At 36.6% G+C, this 17,683-nt stretch overlaps 2 protein-coding genes across 2 annotated transcripts; both read right to left on the reverse strand.

The window, feature by feature from the left end:
* Positions 1–42: 42 nt before the first annotated feature.
* On the reverse strand, positions 43–3,960 carry LOZ57_005107 (uncharacterized protein; the record flags this gene model as incomplete). The annotated part of the gene is made up of 4 exons (XM_049254139.1): positions 43–226; positions 277–3,231; positions 3,293–3,441; positions 3,508–3,960. 4 exons carry the CDS (start codon positions 3,958–3,960, stop codon positions 43–45), a joined length of 3,741 nt encoding a protein of 1,246 aa, XP_049106986.1.
* Positions 3,961–15,591: 11,631 nt separating this feature from the next.
* Positions 15,592–17,234, reverse strand: CDC7 (Cell division control protein 7; the record flags this gene model as incomplete). Its single annotated transcript, XM_049254140.1, has 4 exons — positions 15,592–16,305; positions 16,360–16,420; positions 16,474–16,951; positions 17,009–17,234. 4 exons carry the CDS (start codon positions 17,232–17,234, stop codon positions 15,592–15,594), a joined length of 1,479 nt encoding a protein of 492 aa, XP_049106987.1.
* Between the last annotated feature and the right edge of the window lie 449 nt (positions 17,235–17,683).

Genomic DNA, 17,683 nt, shown 5'->3' on the forward strand with positions numbered 1-17,683 from the left:
CTTCATGCTATTAGTTCCGGTGAGAAAATGGCCTTTTCTGAACTATCCCCTCTTAGTTCTGTCGGTTAGGGTAGAAAATGAACAGTACTTGTCTTTAATGGAAACTACTTCATATGTGCCTTCGTCAGATGCACGAATGGTTTTAGTATATTCGTATGATATATCATGCTTCGTATCGAGGATTTGTGGTTTGGTCCCCTTTGCAGTATTTGAACTGCGAGTGTACCTTCAAAGGGTGTTAGTAAACTCCAAAAAAACACGAGAGCTAAAACTTACGTAAATTCAAAAGGAGGAGTGCCCCAGAATTCAAATAATATCTCAGCTTCTCCTCCTTCGTGGATATCAACAACGGAAACTTCCCCGCGGCTAATTTTGACGCTTGGCATCTCGTGAATGTTTTTTTTAATATTCTTACGAGATTTACATTTGCCACTAGCACCATCACTAATAGCAGTAACAATAAATTCACCAGGTTTTTCAGCGATTCGACGAAAGCTTGTCGTCTGAGTATGTGCTCTTCTCTGCATCCCATCGAAAGTATAATAGACGTCAAAGGGAGCATATCCCGACAATGAAAAAGAGATCCGTTCCCCAACACAATAATCAGTCTTCGATTCCAGTGGAATTATCGTAGGAACATCAGATATAGTAACTCTCACAGAAGAACCTCCGTATCCAGTGGTCTGCAAACAGCCTCGGGCATCCCGTACTTTTCGAATTGAAACAACATGTTGACCCAAATCAAGGTATCGACGGGGAACGGGCAAGTTGAATTGCCTGGTATTGATATTAGGTATTGACATGATATCTGGCCTCAAGTTGGAATGGTGCTTGATACCAATTTCAAGAGTGAACGGCGGAACGCCCTCCAGAACAATTGGAATGGTCTCGTGACCGTCTCCTTCCTCCTTGCAAAACCCATAGTTGCGATCTTGCGACTGGAACTGGGCAGAAGGACGAGGATTCACTAGCTGCCTAACTGTGAGCGGGGTAACGTCACGGGGTTCCCTCATATACAAGTTGTCGCCTATGTTTATAAATTTATATGAATATTTCCCGGCTTTTGACGATTCCATCCGGATTGATATGGAGTGAAATGCCGCCACCAATGTTTTAATGCTAGAAGAAATACCACCGGAATTTGCCTCGTATTGCTGTTCATATCTCACAGCGTAGGGGGGGTTCCCGCGGAGTTTTATGTGCATCGTATCTTCATCTCCTTCACACACTTCGGTCTTTTCAAGCAAAGTCTTTCCATCCAATGGATGCCCATCTACCGCTGTAATAGAAGGTCGGGCAATCCAAGATACGTTGAATACCCTGGCGATGGGGTCAACTGTTCCAGGACAGGTGGCGTCACTAACATCTAGTAGTTCATATTTCCCGGCCTGGTCCACCTGTATTTGGCTATTTTCATCCCAGAGAACCTTTTCAACAGGCACAGTCTGTGTATTAAGAATATTCCGATATTTAAGTCTCCAAGGTGCTTCTCCTTCTAAGCGTAGTGGCAGATCTACCATCTTATCTTCTAAGGCGAGAATTGCCCGTTTTTCATCAACTTTGCCAAAAGCAGCGCTTGGTCTCTTGGGCCTGGCTTCAATTTTGATTTCCTGCTTCAAAGATCGTTTACATTTAGACTTGTCCGTAACACTTACAAGACCTAATATGTACTCTCCGCCTTCAAGCAGCTTTTCAATCGTCAAGGTCATAATCTCGGAATTGCTTGTAATATTATGGTTGGATCGTTTTCCATTATGTATTAACTCATACTGAAGTTCCCAAGGGCGCTGTCCTAAAAACGATACATCGATGGAAACGGGCTCTGCGAAACACGCCTTCCGGCTAGTGACAGGGCCAACAAACTGAGCTGAAGCGACTGGTTTCACATTCTGTTCTAAAATGGGCACCTCACTTTTTAGTGACCGAGTGTCATACACGTGGTCGGATATGTCAAGGAAGCGATATCGATAGTGGCCCGCATCACTCGGAGTTAAATCAAGATGACCTCTCAAGCTGTCAATAGACAGGATTCGTGTCTGAGAGCCCTTAGAATGTTCAATTGAGTATCTGATTTTAAATGGAGGCGTTCCTATCAAATCCAAATCGACTGAGAGCCCAACTGCATTATTCGCACATTTATCATAAATGAAGTCTTTTCGAATAGATAAACGAGGCATCGGAGGATTATGTAGTAAACATGAGGATGGCTCCAAGATATCCCCCGAACAAAATCGGCTAGAAATGCTGATAATGCTGTACCATCCTGGATTTTTAATCCGTGGCTTTTCACTTACGTTCCCCAGAATAAAGTCACGTATGTCGCGAGATTCCTGTGAATCATCGCGTGGGAATGTTTCGAAAAATGAGTAGCCAAGTGTGAAAGGTCCGTCAGCTAACTGACCACCGCCAACAGAATGAAAATGGACTGGAAGTTCAATCGTTTCACCTGTCGCAGCCTGAAGAGATGTTTGGGAGTTGCACCCTAGAAATGAAAGGCGAGGTCTTTCATGGACAAAGAAACGCTGGGATTGAGAAGTGAAATCTGCGTGACGATGCCGTAGTTCAGTGTAGTTCATAATGTTGCCATAAGCATCATGTATTTCATCAATTAAATAGGTCCACTGACCACCAGCTTCGAGAGACTCGTTCAGGGAAATTTTAATCTTTTGAGCTCTCGGCCAGGTGATATTTGTATGTGGTGGATCTAGCTCACTGGCTGGGTTGGATGCAAAGTTTCCCGGCTGAATACTTTGATACGAAACACCATGGTCCACATCATTCAAGATACGGCTGTATTTAATTTTTAATGGTGGCGAGCCTTCAATTTCCAATGTGAGATTTGAGAGGTCGCCTTTACACTTGTGCGTCGAGGATTCTTGAATGATTGCTTTAGGGCAGACAACAACTGGAGTATCATGAAGCCGGCGATGAACCTCGAGCCTGGATTCGTCTATAACCTTCCCCAGTTGATAAATGCCAGTTTTGCTAGCAGGGTAGAGTAGATCGCGATGGCCCAGAAGCTCGAACTTGTGAGACTGTTCCGCCTGCCTTTTCATTGATTTCAGTAATTTCTGTGACACCACAATTGTTTCATTTTGGGTCGTTTCAAGATCAAAGCGTATGAGTTCAATGGCAATAGGCAAAGTCTGGTTTATTCGGATGGGCAAATGCACTGTTGATCGAGCCTCATCTAGACAAAAGGGATGCTGTTCCGGATTGAGAATTGCTGAGCTATTTTACCACTGTCACTAAAAAAAAAATCAACGGTGAGTGAGTTGCCGGGGAGGCTTACCCCTCTGGAAGAATGTGAATGATTTGCTTTCCAAGTATCAGTGAGGAGTTATGTAGGATATCGGCTGGATTTACTCGGCGTTCCGATATTGAAAGTTCTCTATCATAGGCAACCTTGACGAATGCAGCCATCCATGCAGAGAAGGGAATCTAAGACGAGAATAACTTAGTAAAATGGTATTGTTAGTGCGAACAGGGGACATTGGTGTAAAGTACCGGTATATGGAACATTAAAAAAACATTTGCTAACACATGCAGCAGAAATACTGCAAGTGAAGCCGAGAATGCCCATTCCAACCAAGGTATCCTCAGGGCCGGCAGGCCAAACAAGAAGAAACCGTCTATTGAAATCCATTTGAGAAAAAGCCAAGTTGCATCGAGATCGTCTGAATACTGCCAGTATTCATACAGACGCCATGCATTCAACAAAACATAAAAAGCAGCAACATACAGCCTTTGTGACGGCGGATCAATAATGTCGAAGGGTATTAACGGTCCATTGACATCTCGACTTTTAGTAGTCACAGAATCATGAAGGGTAACAATATCGGGTTCTTTTTGACTCAGAAGAGAAGAGGTACCATTGTAGATACTCTCAGCTTTCTGCAGTTTCTTTGATGTCCTCGGCGTTCGAGGGAAGGCTGATCGTAACTGGGGAGTGTCAGTCATTGCATTCCGCGACTTGTGAAGTTAACCATAAAAATAATAAGTGCGAGGCGCTAATCAAACATTTTAGCTTATCCTTGAAGAGAATAGAAAAATGACCTTACGAACGCTAGAAATGAGCAAAAAATTAGCGATGTTTGATGTTCATTAGTTATGTTTGAAGTACTTCGTACTTAGTTAGTTACCTGATCACCTCAGCTCATCATCTCAGACGCGTGCGGTTAAGATTATTTAGCGCGAATTTGGTGTTCGAGCTAGTTAACCCATTGAAGTAATTTCGCCAAAATCTGGCAAGGACAGCATCGGAGCTGATTTTCAGCTTTTTTGCAGAAAGTTCAGGATTGGCATAGAAATTTAAGAACTGTAAATTAACGTAATTCCTCACCGAACGCCCAATCTCACCCAACGACTGCTTCTTATGAAATTACCACTACACCTTCAAAATACAATTTTTCAACAACCATGTAGTAAAATTAATTAAGCTATTAGTTACAGTAAGTAGAAAAGGAATAAAACATAGAAATTAGTATGGTTAATCCAAAAATCAATGAGATGGTCTAATAGCTTGATCTTTGTATGTGACTGACATTTCTGACTTCTTGAACTTCAAAGTAATTGAAAAATCTTGCTTTGATGTTTGAGAGCTCAATTGTAAGCTTTTTAGAGCTGTAGAGAGCTTTTCTAGAGTCTTTTTGAATATTACAGACTCTGCAGAGTGTGTAGATAAAGTAGAAGTCTTTAATTTCAGATTTTTTTGATAGATCTTCTGCACAGTCTTCTCTTTCTAAGTTTTTTTGCACTGTAGAGCTCATTCTTTCTTTACTATCTGTTTCAGAACTTTATATGTCTCTTTAATATTTTTTTTTAATCTGTCTGTGATAGGCTGACTGTTGGGGTCCTTTTGGGATCTCAATGGAACAAGACTGAAGAGTAATCTCAATTGAGTTGATCCCAATCTCTTCTCAAAATTTGAAAAGTAGTGACATGTACATATTTATGGAAGTAGCTAGATAAAGATAGTAGTTAGTTAGTCAGCACCCTGAGCCTATTGAGAAAGCTTGGAGGAGGAAGAATAGAATGATCTTCTACTACACAACCAAAATTGCACAGACATTCCATAGCTCAGCTAGGCCAGATAACAAACTGATAGCATGTCTTGCTTGATCAGAGACTCCAAGAGCAGTCCAAAATTCTAAAAAACCTTACTGAAATACTCACAAATGCTAAGCATATTTAACAAGAAATAATGGAATCAGTAAATGAAATCAGATCAATTATTGAGTCTCTCCCAAATTTCATATTGCAAACAGCTAAATACATAATTAACTATAGCTGAAGTAACTCTAGCTCTTGAGTAATTTTAATCAGCACATGACATCTAGCAGAATTCATCACCAAAAATAATAAAATATCATTACTGCAAAGTCAAGTCTTCAACATTTATCAATTTTGTATACTAAAAGAGAATTCTAAAGTGCTTTCACTGAACAGTTCATGACTGACTTGATTAAAATCAGAGTTTTCTGACATTTTTTATTCAGCAGACTGAAATCTTGACTCATTAATAATCAGAACAGCAATCTGCAAATTTATTCAGAACATAATGATAGTTACAAAGCTATCTTCTTATAGAGTGTCACTATTAAGTAAGTAAGTCATCTTGAACAAGTTCTTAAGTAATCTCTTGACTAACTTGATCATGAACTTTTTGTTCAAAAGCAGTAATTTAAACAACATTTCATCAACAACTTCTGATCAAATACAGCAGAAACTATCTACCCCAACAACATATAAATTTTCATCTCTTGATCAGACAACTACAGAAAATCAACAATCAATTGCAATTATGATCTTTAATGATCAAAATCTCCCAAACTCTGACAATTCTTCAGAACCATCAATTAAAGTCATAGAAAAATGTGCAGCTTGTACAAATGACATGAATATGCAACATATTATAGATGCAGTAACAGTAAATATGTGCACAATTATACACTCAGAATTAGCAGTCTTACACAGAGAATCATCTACTTCTCTTTCAACTTTAGTTTTATCAGCTTAATATTTTATCACTAACAATCTCATACTCCAGCAAAACTGAAAAATCACTGATATTGACTATTTCTACTCAGATATGCCATGTCATTGAAGAAGAGACATTGCAGATCAAGAAGAAAAGATCTGAATTAAAAATGTCTATCTTTTCACAGCTAGAATCAAAGCAGCAGCAGTGATTAAAGATTCACTGCAGATAGAAGCTGAATTGCACTCATATTTTTATGAAAATGTTATAATCTGATGAACAGTTAAACTAAATGATCTTGCACACAAAGTTCTTGTTCAAGATTCAGTTGACATTTATGATTGATGCTTTACTCTTGAAAAATGTTTCTGAATTTCATCAGCTCAAGCACAAGTAAAATTTGATAACATTCACTACACAGTTCTGAATGTCTGTAACAATAAGTCAACAGCAGTCTATCTCACTGATATTACAGCAGCAGCTCATCAATGTGAACTGATCACTTCAGAATTTGTAGTTGTACTGCATGCATGATATCATCTTGAAACTTCTCTATGAGTCACAATAGATGAATCACTAGAAGACACAACAATGAACATTTTTTGTGAACTGCTGACTTTCAAAGAAGTTAATTGATTTGATCAATATAACATAACATCTATCTACCAATCTCTCTATAAAGCAGTCACATTTCAGACATCAAATATGAGATGCTCATATGCAACTAGTCAATTCTATGAACAGTTCAGCTGCTCACAAAATAATCAACAATGGAGAACAAGACCAAACAATCAGCTTCAAAAATTTCAGCTCAAGCCAACTGAACAAAGTTCACCATCTCCATTTCATAATACAGTAGAACTGCAATGAGCATATACAACAGATTCAGACTCAACAAATGTTGATGAAGATTATTCATATGAATCAGAAGAAAACTTAATTATCTCTGAAGACAACACATCTTCAGAATCTAAAATGAATCAGATGAATGCTGATTCTCACACTATCTACTATCATTGTAAAGAAGTCTTTTCTTCACAAAATCAGCTTTTCAAATATCTAAATACATATGAACCATCAGCCTATCTCACTAATTCTGAACATGATATAGTGATGTCACAATGCATTGATCTCATCTCAGACATGCAATGAAACTTCTGTCACTGAAAATATGCAACAGCACAAGATTACATTAAGAACTCTTTCAGACTAGCAGTCTGTTGTCTTGACTCAGAGTGCAATTCTACATTAGTTAATCAAAAATTCCTCCAGAAACAGAATCTGACAATAATTATTCAAGATTTAACATCATTATCCATTAGTGAAATTGATGAGAGATTGATATTTTATGTCTCAGTATGCTTTCCACTACACTTTTCAGATTTCAACTCAAAAGACAATAAAATCATCATTCACATCATGATAATGACTCAAGTTGTCAACACTCTGCCAGTTAACATACTCATCAGAGTTGACAATCTAGCATCAGAAGACATTATACTTAATTTTCTTCAACAGTGTGCAATATTTGCAAGAGCAGATAATGCCCACACACAGCTGACTGTTATCTCAAAATCTAATCATCAATCAAAACAAACATTGTACACAGTCTTGACTGTGGACATTTCACCACATTCTTAAATCAAACTATCAATTAGAACCCAGAACCAACAATCACTATCAATAAATAGAGACTATATTTTTCACCCCCAATGTTCTACTTTAACATACTATAATTAAGTAATGCAGGCTAATCTTTCATTTACTATTTTAGAAAACAATACTGATACTCTCTACACTATTAAATGTCATGCCCACATCAGATATCTAGAGAAAGTTCAGAAAGACTTTGCATATCATGTTGACATTTCAATGTCAGAAACTTTAGCACACATATCAGCACAACAACTGTCAATAATACAATTAATCACATCAGTACTAGAGGAAACCAAGCTATCAAATGAAGTCACCATATTTGGCAAATCATCAGACACTCAAAAACTGACTGACACAGTCATGACTCATCACAATGTATGGGAAGACAAAGAGACATTCATGAACATTCCACAACATTAATGAATGAGAATCTCAATTAAAGACACTGCTAAATCACAAAAATCTGCAAGAAAGTATCTTCTTTTCAAACAAGAAGAAGCTATAATTGACAAGACATTTAATGAACTTCATCACAAAGATCATATGACACACAGTCTACATCATGCAAAGTACACTTACTCAGTCTTTATAGCATATCAATGAGTTATGGAAAATGGATAGCAAATAGCCAAAGACTGCTCAGTGATTGACATTCACTCATTAAATACTCATTCAGTCTCAGATATCTATCCACTACATCAACAAGAGAATATAATAGCAGTCATAGTTGACTGTTTTTACATTACAGTTTTAGATGCCACATTCTTTTTTTATCAATGGCAAGTACACTCTGATGACTGAGATAAACTAACAGTGGTAACACACAGAGAACAGAAAGTTTTTAATGTTGCAGTCATGAAATACATTAATAGTGTTTCTTATGTTCAACATCAAATGGATTATGAATTCCAACACTGGAAAAAATTTGTCCATATATATATAGATGACATAGTCATTTTCTCCAAAACACTAGAGAAGCATATTCAGCATCTTCACATCATTCTTGATCATCTTAACTCTCTGAACATTTCTCTGAATTTAAAGAAAGTCTTCATTGGATTCCCATTGATCAATCTTCTAGAACAACAGATTACTGGTCTAGACATGTTCACAGCAAAAGAAAAACTTGAAGCAATTGCTCAATTAAAATTCCCAAAAACTTTACACCAACTCAAAATGTATCTTAATTTAACAGAATGGCTACACCAATACATTTCTTACTATGCACAACTCAGTGAATCACTCCAAATCAGGAAAACAGAACTCAATACAAACACACCACCTAAAGACAAGAAATGACTAAACTATGCTAACAGAACTTACATGAACAATTCATTACAGCAAAAACTGAATTCTTTTGCAAAAATTCAAAAGCACTTCACTGTTGAAAATTTTCTAGCACATCATAATCCAAATTGTGACTTATTCATGAACATTGACACTTCAAAGAAACAAGACTTTGAAGTCATGATTTTTTATGTCAAAAGTACATGGACTGGCATAATTAATAAGCAATTTACCACACCACCACTGTCAACACTAGTTAAATCAATCATGTTTCTAAGTAAACTACTCAATAGCACTGAACAAAACTACTGACCAACAGAATTTAAAGTTTCTTGTCTAGTCTGGACTCTCTGAAAAACTCATCATTTAGTTCTAAATAACCACAATTCAACAGTAGTATACATGGACCACACTGCCACTCTAGTCATAGCTAAGCAAATCTCAATGAACACCACAGTCACTGACAAACTAAATTTATGTCTAGTTCAAGCTGTAGCATATATACAGCAATATTGACTACTGATCTATCATAAGTCAGAAAAAATCCACATAATATCAGATGCACTATTCTGACTGAAATCAAATTTTGACACATCAGCACACACTTTTCTCATCTCATACACTGTCACAATTATTGAACTTAGTCCAAAGTTCTGTGCAGAACTAATAGCAGAATATATCAAAAACTCATTCTTCATGAAAGTCTTTCAAACACTCAACTCATCAACAACAGTCAAACTGTCATTCTATATACAGAATGATCTCATATAACATCAGAACAACAGACACAATAGTCTCTGCATTTCAAAAGTAAGTATATCTACAATAATCAAATTAGCACATGGTTCAATTCACTTTGACATTGAACAAACACTAGCAAGACTTCATGAACTTTTCATTCATTAAATGCATGATAACATTCAAATCTACATTCAACATTGTCAACAATGTAATCACATTCACCCTAGATACCACAGATCATTTGGTGACTATCAACCAATATTGACACCAAAGATTTCCCACCACACAATCATTATGAATTTTGTACAAAAGCTATCTGATGGATAATATAATATGCTTCTGACAATAATCAATAAGTACATCAAAAGAATTGTCTTGATCCCAGACTGCACAACATGAACAGCTCATGACTGAACTATAGCTTTCTACATCAGACTCAGTATAGCAGATTGGGCAATTTCTAAAGTTATAATCTCTGACAGAGATCCAAAATTCACATCACAGTTATGGCACTCACTTCTAGTTCAAATGAATATCAAGCTACTATACTCAACAGTCTATCACCCACAAACAGATGGTCAGTCTGAAAAAACTAATCAAACAGTTGAAATTGCACTCATCCATCTTCTACTAAGCATTGTCAACTCATTGCAATGGCACACACTTCTGCCTATGTTGCAAAGATACCTAAATTCAGTCATAAATATCAGCACAAAGACATCAGCATATGAAATTCTCTATGACATATTATTTCCAACAGTATTGAATTGACCACTAGACAATCAATCTCAATTCACAGTCAGAGCTGACACAGCTTTACTTCTTAATGAAGCAACAATGATAGTGAAGCATTATTTCAACAAAAAGCATCACTATTCAGAATTCAAAGAAGAAGATTAAGTTTATCTTCAACTTTGCAAAGAATATACCACTGCACTCAGCAAACAACTCTGAAAATTTGATGACTGATACAGAGAATCTTTCACCATCACAAAAAAAGTAAAAAAGTTAGCTTGCAAACTGAATCTGTCAGACACATGGAAAGTTCATAAAACAGTCAGTGTTGCTCATTTGAAACCAGTCTCAAACATATCAGATCTCTTTAAATGAACAATACAGTCTCCTCTATCAATACAAATCAACAGTCATGAAGAATATGAACTGGAACAAATTGTCACAGAACATACAAAAGACAAAGATACCAAAGCACAAAAAGAATATCTAGTTCACTGAAAAGACTACAGACTTCAAGAAGACTTCTGATTAAAAGAATCAGAACTAGCCAACATCAAAGAACTTTTACAGCAATACCAACTTGCTGACAAATCAATATAATATTCAACAACAACACCAACAACACAAACAGTCCACACACACTAAGTGAATATATATTCCCCCCCAAACATTCTTCATTCTACAAATTCCATCCACAAAGCAACATATTACATCTCTTCTTGAACCACAGAAGCCCATACTGTATTCCATCAGCATACAAGCACAAGCATATCTTAAGCATTGCACAGAATTCTCTTGAATCACAGAAGTTCATATTGCATTTAACCAGCTTACAAACATATCTTAAGCATTGCACAAAATTCTCTTGTATCTTAGCAACAGCTCAACATAAATATTCTCCCAAACACCAATGCATCTCCAAAAATCTCAATCAGAGCATCAAAGTCTATCATCTTATCTGCAGCTAAGACTCTCTTTTGTGTCAAAGAACAATGTAAACTGCAAGAACAACATGAACTATCAGAGAAAAAAACAGATTTTCAAGCAGAATATACTCTATGTTTTGTATCTGAAAATGCTCAAGTCTGACTTCACTCTGCTAATGAATGGAATTTTCAGAGTTCTTCATCTTGAAACTCACCATCAGCCACCTCTGAACCACACCATCTAATCCAAATTAAGATAGAAATGGCCACAGACACATGAAAAAATAAGATCATGACAAACAAACATACTGAGAACAAAACAATCACTCAAAATCACAATGAATGGATTTATATTCATCTATCCATCAGAGTACTTTTCTTCAAGCAGTGCAATTCAGTTGGATGTAACATTGATGATGACAATGTTCAATATGATGAGAACTTTATCACACTACAGCAATGAACAACAGCTGCTCTAGCTCTACAAACACAAGCTGAAATGATACAAACAGAAATGAATAGAAAACATGAGGAAGAAATAATTCAGTGGTGAGAAAGTCAGATTATATGAAAACAAAAATTTCTTCAACACAAATGATTCAAAAACAACAACACTGTAATCTGAGTCTCAGAAACAACAGATGCTGTTATCAATGAAGCAATCAATCATCTGAAAAATCTTTCTGAAGAAAACTTCCAAAAGAAATTGTCAATTGAATACATCAGTCATTCAGCAAGACAAGAAATTCAAACAAAAAAATACAACATGAAAGCTTCAGAAGACATCTTCAATCTCTCTGAATCTGAAGATAATATTCTAGCATTTCTTGATGACTTGTCATCTGACAATGCTGACACTAGCTCATGAACAGTCCTCTTCACACTCACCCCAAAGCAAAAGCTCAGCAAACATAAAGCTTCAGCAAAGAAAAGCACCTCACACAAAAAGAAAACTCTGACTAAACAAATCTCAATTCAAAAAAGTCAACATCTACAAAAATCAGCAAAAAAAGTCAATTTACAAGATGATATCTCTGAACAAAAACTTAACACTGATGAAGTCTTCATTGATGATAACATGAAATCCTCAACATTATCAGACTATCACAATAACAGTTCTCTTGATTGAGATACATCACAAAGCCATCTATTCTCTGAACCAACTGCAATGACAATCTCACCACAAGATACAGCAACAGCTTTGGCTATAGAAATTCCAAAACACAAAGAGCACAAAGACTCAGAGCCTCAAATGTAAATGAAATTATTATTAAAAGACAACAATGACAATCTCTCTGACTTCACTGATCTTCTCTCTTGAGAGCAAGAGCTAATAGCACAATGCTCTCATCAAGATTAAATCATTTACTTGCAAAATAGACAATTCTCTATATTTTATCTGCTCATGAACTTTTCAGCATGAAATGACAATGACATTCTCATCATGGATGAACTGAATACTATAATCAAATGATCTGCAATTTCAAGTGAATGAACAGCAACTCTCATTAAGTACAAGAATACTTAATATGCAATGACCATGAATTAATGTCTTGAATTCTTTCAATTCTTCTCTGAACAATGCTGCATAAACTTACCAAATCTGGAGAAATGACATCTAGTGTCTCAAGCACTCATTATTGCAGTTGTTAACTCTTATTTCAAAAACATGCTGGATAAACTTCAATCTTATCAACTCACTTTATTAACAAAGTCTATTAAATATGAACTTCTCCACTTTCTGTGTTGATTCTCTGAAGAATCCATTTAGATCCAACCACCAAACACAATAAACACAGGAATCTGGACAGCATTAGATGAAGATGACATTATAACCACAGAAGAGATTCAAGAATGACTCACTCTGAGCACAGATGACAAATAGAATTTCTACAGAGAATGATAATTTCTTCTAAATAACTTCATCAGACATAAACTACTGCATCTTCCAAACCATCAATGGGAAGTTCATCCAGCTTGTCTATGAGCACTTAAAGCAGCAGCTGAGGACTATCCACACTTGACTTAAATTAATGACACTGACATACTAGAACAGAACTCAAAGAATACACTACAGCTATGGAAAAACTTTGCACTAGATGAAGAATGGTATCCACAACATCAAATTAAAATATATGCATTAATGAGACTGATCATGTCTACTCTAGCTTAAAAAAAATTTCTATATTCAATGACACATGCAAAATTGATCAACAAAGCCATCATTGAGAGAATGTCATTCTTTTTTGACTTTCTCTACTATGATTATCAATTCTAGCAACATTACATGCTTTCAGTGCACACACTTTCAGTGAGGACACTGATCTTTAAAATCATATTCTCTGACAACTAACATGTACATATTTATGGAAGTAGCTAGATAAAGATAGTAGTTAGTTAGTCAGCACCCTGAGCCTATCAAGAAAGCTTGGAGAAGGAAGAATAGAATGATCTTCTACTACACAACCAAAATTGCATGGACATTCTGTAGCTCAGCTAGGCCAGGTAACAAGTAGTCTCAATCTCATTTCAAAATATGAATAAAAGTCTCATTCTCTTCTCAGTTCCAAATTTTTTATATTATGTTCCATTTCTAGATTTCTCTATCTCTAAAACAACTTTAATTTTTTTTCAAACTTTATTTTAAAGTGTATTTTTACACCAAAATATGACAAAATAGAAAAATTGGCAAATCAAGTCAAAATGCATGTATACATTTGTATATGATTTTAATACTAAAAATAGTATAAAATAAGGTTTTATTTTAAGTTTAGGGAAATTGGGGATCCCTATCTCTAATTAAATAATTTCAATCTCTTTAAATTAAGTCCCATTTCCATCTCAGTACTTGAAACTCAAGTCTCAGTCCCATCTCAGTTTAAACTATTAAGTCCCAGTTCCATCTCAATTTCCCATTAGTGCATTAGAGATGGGATCTCAGTTGGGAAATCTCTTTCTCTGCAGTCAGTCTAATTGACATTCAGTCTTGTCTCTTTGGGATCTCAAAGGGACCCCAACAGTCAGCCTACATATCATTGTTCAGAAATTGATGAGCAATCACTTTATTCAAAAAAAAAAAAAATAAAAAATTTACTAATTCTTTTAGTATAAGACTTCTCTTAAGATCATTCATTTTATGATGAATGCAGTCTGAAATTTTCATTTTACTTAATCATTCAATCATCACAGCTTTTAGAATTTTCATACTAGAGCTGAGAGTAGCTGATAGTTATATAAAGTTATACTCAATTTAAAATTTTTATTTATTTGAAAAATCATGAAGTAATCATTCTCTATTTTGTATTTTTCAATTGAGTAATCAAACAGAAAAATCTGATGATGTGAAATTAAATCAGATGTAGTAGATATTATAGATCTAAAGTAATAAAAAGAGTTCATAGTAACTCACATTGTATTAAGTTCTTGAAATCAGACATTCAATGTTGAGATTACCAGCTTAAATCATAAATTTTAAATTTATATGGAAATTTCAGAATTTTCTCTATTTTTGTGAAAACTAACTCAGATGCTGTGCTGGTCAGGCTCTGACAGAATTATCAGAATGAGTTAGTTCAAAACACTAAATTTGCACTAAAGAATCTTAGCAGCATGCATCTGAGAGAATGAGATAAGTAATCAATATGGAGATGAATACTTAAAATATTCATTATGTCTTTAATAATTTAATTTTATTTTATTTTCATGATGAATAGAAGGGTCTATGTTATAATAGCTTTCAGTCATATTTAATGAGGTTTACAGAGACAGCAATTTATAATTATTTAATGAAATTATTCTTAAAATATTCTTCTACCAATTCTTTATATATTAATATGTATCAATTGATATGTTACAATACAATTTGTTGAGCAACTTGATTTTAAAAAAGGTGGGTCTTGGTGTAAAAGTAGAAGAGGTGCCAACACTTTTGACCTAGTACTGTAGTAGTAATTTTGTAAAAAGTCACTGTTAGGTGACATTGGGCGTCCAACAAGGAATTCTGTTAACAGATTGGCTACTTGATAAGATGTTAGAAGATAACAATCAACTTAATACCACACAGATCAGGAGAGAATAGGGCCATAGAGTAGCTGATTAGAATCAACATGAAAAGTTGTTCTGGCTGCAGTGTGCACACAAGACTGCATTCTTGAATGCATATTTATCTCTCAGCAGTTGGTAAAGCGACAGGTACAACAACAGTCCACAGTGTGCCTCGTAGCCAGTCAGTCAATGGGATCCAAAATTACACCATGATTTACTTTCTTAGGAGTAATCATTTGGCTTGATAAGCTGGACATCATCCAGCACTTTACCTGTTGCTTCCCCCTCCTTTCCACCTTCCTTCACACTTTCTTTTACACTACTCTGATTCTCGCCACACCCTAAATCTTCAGTTTGCCAGGGCAAATCTTCACCTTCCGGGGAAGTAAAAAAATCATGACGCAAAGCTTCTCTTGCATTGAATCTTTTTTCCGGGTCCAGTTCTAGAAGGTGTGACAAGAGCCTGATTCCTTGTTTTTCTCGTCCAGTGAGTTCGTCAAGGCAATTGGACCACAACACGATTCTCTCCCATGTGAAGCCTTTTTCGCCGATTGTTGGAATGGTGGTCTCAAATACCTGCCCATGTAGTGCTGCACACGCTTTCATCTTACGACTGCCAAATATACTGGCAAGTTCAACCATGGCGTCTATATCATCTAAGGAATGGAAGAAAGGAAATCGTCGTCCTAAAAGGGTTAAAAGAATGACACCAACAGACCATATATCCACCTTTGTGGTCTGCTGCCCGCATTTGAATAGTACCTCTGGTGCACGAAACCCACGAGTTCCTGCCCGGTTTGCTCGACGAGCTGGACGGGAGTCGTTTTTTGGATAGCCAGCCGACATGGTCTGGGGTTTGTTGGAATATAGCCCTCGGAATTGTCGATAGACGTCCGTCTCTGAACATGGACAGGGTTCCCTATTGTCATAATCGTGCTAATTGGCGATTGTCAACTAAGAAATAATCAGCTGTGCCACATTAATACCCACCTCTGCAAGGCCGAAGTCAACAAGGACTCCACGTTTCTGTAGTGGGTCATATAGGAAATTACTGTCGAGCTATCAGTACGCAATGATGCAGAAAACTAATTGGTTTATACGGACGTTGGCTTGATATCTCGGTGGATGATGTGTTCCCTGTGCACAGCCTGAAGAGCAGCGAGCAGGGATCCAATGTAAAACCTCATATCCTCCACGAGAAAAGTGCGGTATAGACATCGAAAATCCTGATGGGGAATGTATGGCAGAACTGCCACTACTTGGTCTAGGTGCCGAAATGCAGTGATGATAGGACACACCGACGGGCAACCTCTGAGTTCCAGAAGCAACTCAAGCTCACTTTGAATGCGTGAGGGGCTACTGGTAACGTAGATTTTCTTCAACGCTACGTAACGTCGTTTCCTTTGCACAGGTCTTTCCATCGAGTTTTGGGTATCTAGGAATTTCCCTATGCGGCGGCGCTTGAAAGGTGCCAAAAGAAAAGCTTCATCTTCATCGTCTTCGGATAGTTCCCAATCCCATATTTCATTGTAATAACGGTCGTAAAGCAAATCCTCAGCTTTATAAACAGTAGAAAACGTCCCTAATAGCAGTTACGTCAGGTTACACTATTGCATTACATAAATTAATATAAACACACCTTCTCCAATGCGGCGAATCAATCGAAATTGTTTTTTGATTCCCACAAAGTGGTCTTCCAATTTTTTCATGTCTTCGACGACGGACTCGTCAGTTTCCTCTTCTTCGCTACCAGGAGATTCTTGTAGTTCCGAATCATTACGTCGCTTTTGTAACATCGTCACATGGTTTGAGATATGTGATTGAGTGTAACCATATCCATTCTCCTCTGCAATCGACTTCCGCATGACGGCCAAGTGGTCAGTTATGTTTTGAGAGCTAGATTCCTAGCTTTGCCAAAGTACGTTCAAGGAGTGGGGAAAGTGCTAAATATGCGCAAGTGAATATTCACAAGAGGGTTTAAACATTCCCTCCACTCACAAGGTCTGTAGTCCAGAGTACTTGTGTGAGATTGTACCTGTTCCCTGCATAAATATATGTGTTGAGAGGGCCATACCGGAATTCTGGAGGTTTGGCAATTGGCTCACCTCATCCCCTCAGACGCGTGCTGCTAAGGTTCTTTAGCGCAAATTTAGTGTTTTGAACTAACCCATTTTGGTGATTCTGCCAGAGCCTGACCAGCACAGTGTCTGAGCTGATTTCCACAAAAATAGAATGAACTCTGAATTTTCATACAAATTTGGAATTTTCAATTTGAGCTGATAGTTTCAACATTAAATGTCTGATTTCAAGAACT

This window comes from Ophidiomyces ophidiicola (assembly GCF_022830035.1).
Source record: "Ophidiomyces ophidiicola strain CBS 122913 chromosome Unknown scaffold_23, whole genome shotgun sequence".
Taxonomy (NCBI): Eukaryota; Fungi; Ascomycota; class Eurotiomycetes; order Onygenales; family Onygenaceae; genus Ophidiomyces; species Ophidiomyces ophidiicola.